Source organism: Nymphaea colorata, chromosome 3, assembly GCF_008831285.2.
Source record: "Nymphaea colorata isolate Beijing-Zhang1983 chromosome 3, ASM883128v2, whole genome shotgun sequence".
Classification (NCBI taxonomy): domain Eukaryota; kingdom Viridiplantae; phylum Streptophyta; class Magnoliopsida; order Nymphaeales; family Nymphaeaceae; genus Nymphaea; species Nymphaea colorata.
In genome coordinates this window covers 16,021,954-16,027,845 of record NC_045140.1, presented here as the reverse complement: position 1 = coordinate 16,027,845, position 5,892 = coordinate 16,021,954, and the positions used below count along the sequence as shown (strand labels likewise).

General features: G+C 44.8%; 1 protein-coding gene across 3 annotated transcripts; it reads left to right on the top strand.

Annotated features, from left to right (window-relative positions):
• Positions 1–3,989: 3,989 nt before the first annotated feature.
• LOC116251473 (zinc finger protein CONSTANS-LIKE 4-like) lies at positions 3,990–5,677 on the top strand. 3 transcript variants are annotated; one of them, XM_031625764.2, is made up of 3 exons: positions 3,990–4,619; positions 4,761–4,880; positions 5,089–5,677. In XM_031625764.2, the coding sequence occupies exons 1-3, from the start codon at positions 4,068–4,070 to the stop codon at positions 5,467–5,469; spliced, it is 1,053 nt and encodes a 350-aa protein (XP_031481624.1). In that variant the 5' UTR covers positions 3,990–4,067; the 3' UTR covers positions 5,470–5,677. The 3 variants fall into 3 exon arrangements, with proteins under 3 accessions (XP_031481624.1, XP_049932984.1, XP_031481623.1); XM_050077027.1 differs by having other exon boundaries at positions 4,728–4,880; XM_031625763.2 differs by having other exon boundaries at positions 3,990–4,880.
• The last annotated feature ends 215 nt before the right edge of the window (positions 5,678–5,892 follow it).

Below are 5,892 nucleotides of genomic sequence, written 5' to 3'. Positions count from 1 at the left end.
AAGTAGAGGGTGGTGCCCACAAGCTGATTGAAGGTAAAAATAAAATCATAACATGAAATCTTAGCAATTGATAGCATCTTATCTTTGACCCGAAACTACATAAAAAAAAAAAAAAAAAGTGTTTTTCTGGAAAAATGAATGGCTTAGGAATTTTTAAATTGAGAGTCTCAATAGCATGAATTTTAAAACCCATGGATTTATAGTCGAATGAGAGATTCGGGGAGTTATAATATTTTTAGGAGTTAAAAGCAAGCTCTGATTTTTTTCCGAGAAAACAAACAGTCATGAAAGAAGTCAAATTATAATTTCAAAATTTTAACATGAATCAGAATATAACTTTTTAAAATTTTTATATGTCGCTGAGACTGAGCCGATGGGGGTTAACAACCTCATTCTCCTTACTTTGAAAGCGGAAGTTAACTTGACGGAGCGAGCATCCCAACCTTTTATTGCCTCCACCATGAGAATGAAAGCAAGAATGAGTCTACAGTTTTTTCGTGCCGATCAATTATACTACGCCTCTCGATTTGTTTTTTTAAATTGAACCTCACATTAATTTAATTTTTTATTTCTCAAATTTTATAAATTGCATGAAAAAAAATTACAAGAAAGTGGTTCAATTTTTCAAAAATTATGAAAAAGAAAAGGCGGCAGTTGACCTGGATGTGGATGGAGCCTAGGAGGCAGGCATCACATGGGGAGGGGGGAGAGTAGCCTTTCCCCAGTTGCACGCAATAATGAAGCCTGACGTGGAAGGGCGTGGGTAGGTTTTCTTTTTGGGGCCGGACGCGAACAACTGCTTTCTACGTAGCTTACCCATTTATTTCATCCGGCCCTTTTACATCTTCATTAATTATCTCTTCCTCGCCACCAATCGGACCCAACCCGCATTCACTAGCCATGTTAAGTTAAGTTCCTTTTACAAGTAAATAAAAGGTGATGAGAATGGTCTTCGACTTGTCATTTGTCACTCTTCCACATTTTTCTAACTAAGGGCTGAGTCAAGAGAGGCAGGCAGGGGCCTAGCTCCTTTTCAATTTATATTTTTAAAAAAATTTAGTATATTTACCAAGAAAAACATCAATCAAGTGAAAGATTGATTATCAATGAGTGGAAAGCAGGTCCCACCGTCTGAGAACGTGTCCGTAGAGGTGGACATCGAGCCGGGTACCCAATAGTTATAGGCTTAGGTTCCGAGCATCGGGCCAGCCGAGCCAATGCCAGGCCTATTTGTCGGAGTTAGAAAGTACCAGGTTGGTGGATCCAGGCACTCTTATCTAATCAGATCCCACTTGACTTTGGGTCATGGACACACATAAAATTATCTTGGATCCAATTTGAGTTCCTGTGGCTTGAGATCCAAAACGTTTGCTTTTAAGCAGCTCGGATCTTGAACTGGAAGAGGTATCAGGTTAGTAAATCGGATCCTGTTTTCTGTTCTAGAGTCTAGACTCACCCGAACAAGTTTGGATTCGGGTAGTGAGTTGGTTTATCCTTGGCCATTAGCGTCCCTTCTGGTTGATCACTGTTCCTTCACTGTCGCGATTGTCACCGGGAGTTTGATATATAACGTGATATTTATGATGTTCGTAAATGCTCATCTGACCCGAACTGATGTTTTATAAATGTTTTCACACAGACCATTTTCTTCATGTTACCAAACACCCTCTAAATTTTCATTATTTCTTTAGATATGGATAGGAAAGAGATACACGAATCATTTTAGTCATTCGTCAACAAAATTACCAATTCTTCAAACGATGAACTTATTATCGTGACACTTTCATAATTCTGAAACCCAAAAAAGAAAAGAAAAAGGGGGTATGAGATTATAGTTTTGCAGCTGGAGTTCATGAACTTGGTAAGGTTTCATGTGAACCGCACCACACCCTGAAGTTGATTGCTACTTGCCTTGAAAGCATTTGTTATAAGTTTATCAAGACCGTGAAAATGACAAAGAGGAGAAGACCACCATTAATCTGCAATGTGGACATGAAAGCCAGAAGGCAGAAGTTGCCTTCAACTTGCGTCCAGCCTCAGTCTCGAGTAATTGAAATCTGAAAACCAGATGAACTAATTCCAGTGCCTGACAGCTAAAATCTGGAAATATCTGGCAAATTCCAGATTTCAAGGACAGATTTCAAGGAAATGCCCCGGGAACTTAGAAGTTTAGAACTAAAGCCCATTGATCCTAGAAACGTTCGCCTGGGTAATCACGGCGGAACTCGATGCGTGAAAAGTGAGAAAGAAATGAAAACTTGTGTCATAAAAAGTTTAGAAACGAGTTGATCTGGCAACTCTATCTCGTGAAAAGTAACAAAAATTGATTGAAACTTGTGTCCAGCTATCTAAGGGTCCTTTCAAGATTCAATTGCTACGATTATTCTCTTTGTTTTCGTGTTTAATTGAGTTGAAGAGGATTGAAACTTGTGTCCGCTAAAACTGCCGACAACGTTAACATCCTGCAATCAAACCTGGTTGAAATGTTTTGGAAAACTTCAAAACAAAAATTTTAGAAAAGGAAGTTGGCCGTATGTCCGACTATTTCTACTCAAATCCCACCATACAACCTATAAACTTAAATCTAGGAGAGAATAGGCTGGTAAGCAGTTGTTTCAAGTTATGGAAGCATCAACTTCATGTGCTATAAAAAAATGACATTGATATGCAAGTTAAAATATAGCTGCCGAAACATCTAAAGCAGGTCCGTGAGAGACATGAGTCGAGAATGAGAGGAAGAATTCCAATAGCTGCCTTGACTTTGAACACGTTATTTCGCATGGGTTTGATAAAGAACGGAAGATCGAAGGGCTTCTAGTAGGAGTTGAGTCGAGAATCAGTTTTTTTATCTAGACGGACAGAGGAAGAATTCCAATAGCTGCCTTGACTTTGAACATGTTGTTTAGTATGGTTTTGATACAAACGAAAGATCGAAAGGCTTCTAGTAGTTTCCTTCTTGACTCCTTTCGCAATGGGATGCAATAAGCACAAAAAAGAAGAAAGAAAAAAGATTGTCTATGAAACGAGACAAGGTATGGGCCCTTGAGGGGTTCGGCACACGGAAATGGGCCAGTGGGCAGTTCAAATCTTAGAAACACCTTTCTTTCGTTTATGAGGCTACATATAGCAGAATTGTTGTGGGGCAGGCGAAATTGGAATGGATTTGGGAGTTTGATGCTTAGGGCCAGTGAAAAAATATTTAAACCTAAGGTGGTTTTTCGTGATAAAAAGATTAAAGAGAGAGAGTGGGAGAAAGAATTATTATTATGATATCTTCAAGGACTGACATTCCAGCTGGCTTTGATTTATATTTAAAAGGGCTATGAGCAAAGGCAACCAGTAATTTTTCCGTGAAAGTATATAAATTTTGAAAATCTTCAATATAAGATAGATTATTCTTCACGTTTGTTTGTCTAGTACTCGAAGTGATGCACAACGGCGATGATGGTTATGAAAATAATTTTATGCGGGACTTCAACCAGAGATTATTAGGAGACTAAAACTACCGCCTCTTCTTCTCTTCAAACTCTTTTAACATAGAAAGCAGTGTTGAAAAAAAAAAAAAGGGGCTGAACAGTGAACTCTCGACTCGCGAGGCGATCTCTTGCCAAGCATGCGCCGACGGAGGCAAAACGCTCGAGATAGGGGAAAAACAAATTCAATAATAAAGATATCGCCGACCCTCTGAGATCGACCGTCGATCAAGGGACGGGGGATCAGATCGGACCTTACGTTCGCCAAGACGAGTCAACGTCCAATAGGGTGAAGTGCACGATCAAGTGGGTCCCATGGCGGGGGAGGCAACCCCGTTCCATTTGAGTGAGCCTTCTCCCACCACCTCGCGGCGGGCCCCACAGCGAATGGACAACTGACAGCTGCGCTGGCCATCGGGACCCCAACGAGCCACAGTTACAGCGGTCCAGAAATCTCCACGTGGCAGGCATCGAGTCGCCAAATCCCACACGCGATAGATAACGCAGACCGTCCCCCTCCTCCCCTCTCACTCTCGCAGAGAGCGGAGGACGAAGAACGCGAGAAGAAGGAGAAGAAGAGGAAGAGGTTGTGAGATGAAGGAAGACGAGAAGAGACACGGAGGGTTCGGGAATGAGGAGGATGGATACGGCGAGATGGGAGGTGCCGGGTGGAGCATAGCGCCGAGAAAGTGTGATTCCTGCGAGGCGTCGCCGGCGATTCTCTTCTGTAGGGCCGACTCAGCCTTCCTCTGCCTGAACTGCGACTCCAAGGTGCACGGCGCGAACCGCCTGGCTTCCCGCCACGAGCGAGTCTGGATGTGCGAGGTCTGCGAGCAGGCCCCCGCAAGCGTCACCTGCAAGGCGGACTCGGCCGCCCTCTGCGTCGCTTGCGACAACGACATCCACTCCGCCAACCCGCTCGCGCGCCGTCACGAGCGCCTGCCCGTCGTGCCCTTCTACGAGCCGGCGACGGTCGCCATGAAGTCGGCCGCGACTGCGAGCCTGCTCGTCCCAGCTGTTGAACCGGATGACCTGCTGAAGGGACGTGGCGGCGACGGCGCGGAGGAGGAAGACGACGAGGACGAGGAGGCCAACGCCCGAGCGGACGAGGCCGAGGCCGCCTCTTGGCTGCTTCCCAACCCTAAGGTATGTGCTCAGGATTGCGAACTCAAATCCGGAGAGTATTTTTTCCAAGACGTCGATCCTTACCTCGATCTGGACTATGGATCGTCGATGGACCACCGTTTCAACCAGAACAACGGCTCAGACAGCGTCGTCCCTGTGCAGAACAAGTCCACGCCTCCGGCATCGGTTCGGACAATCGACGGTTCCGATCAGTGTCTGGAGAACGATTTATTCCGAACGAAACCCGGATTCAGCTACACCACGGCCTCGCTTAGTCACAGCGTAAGCCTTTCTCTTCCCGCCTCGCATATTTGTAGATCCAAACATTTTCTGATATCTGGAGCTAATTTCTATAGATTTTAGGCCGAAATAGTGTGTCTAACTTAAGAACAGCTAACGTACGGACATGTTATTTTAGTTCGATGTGCCTTGTAGTGTATAGATGTTTGAGAAATTAGAGTAGTTACATTATTTCGATCGGTTTTTACAGGTGTCGTCGTCGTCCCTCGACGTCGGAGTGGTGCCGGATGGCAGCTGCTTGACCGATATATCAAACCCTTACGGCCGGAGCATGAAGGGCTCGGGAGCGATGGATCTGTGCGCGCCTCACTCGACAGCGCAGACCGCACCTCACTACTCCCCGCTCGACAGGGAGGCTCGGGTGCTCAGATACAGGGAGAAGCGGAAGAACCGAAAGTTCGAGAAGACGATCCGCTACGCGTCCCGCAAGGCTTACGCGGAGACGAGGCCGAGAATCAAGGGCCGGTTCGCGAAGCGCACAGAGGTCGAGGTGGAGGTCGACCGGATCTACTCCGCCGCCGCGGCCGTCCTCATGGCCGACGCCAGCTACGGAGTCGTCCCCTCCTTTTGATCCTGAAAATTAAAGGAAAAAAGAAAAGAGAATACAAGAAAGAAAAATATCCTGAACTTTTGAAGTTCTTCTCTGATCTTCTTTCTTAGGCTCTTTCTTTTTCTTATGCAGGTCCTTATTTTCCCCTCTTTTCGATGTCCGAAAGTATGTAAATTTTATGTATGCTCTTGAGCTAACTTTTTATTTTTCAGAACTATCTTCGATTTTATCTCTCTCTGGAACTGGATCATTATTTGCTTCTAGATTTGCCGTTCTGCAATGAGGTCGTCTCCGCCATTTCTGACCTGGTCATGAAGTTCGGGAATGTAGACAGCCAATTCCACTGTTATTTTTTTGCCCTTTCTAAGATCTCCTTACACTGGAAAACCTATTTTAATCTAACGAACGAAACGATCGGACTTCGTCCGGTTCTTCTAATGAAGG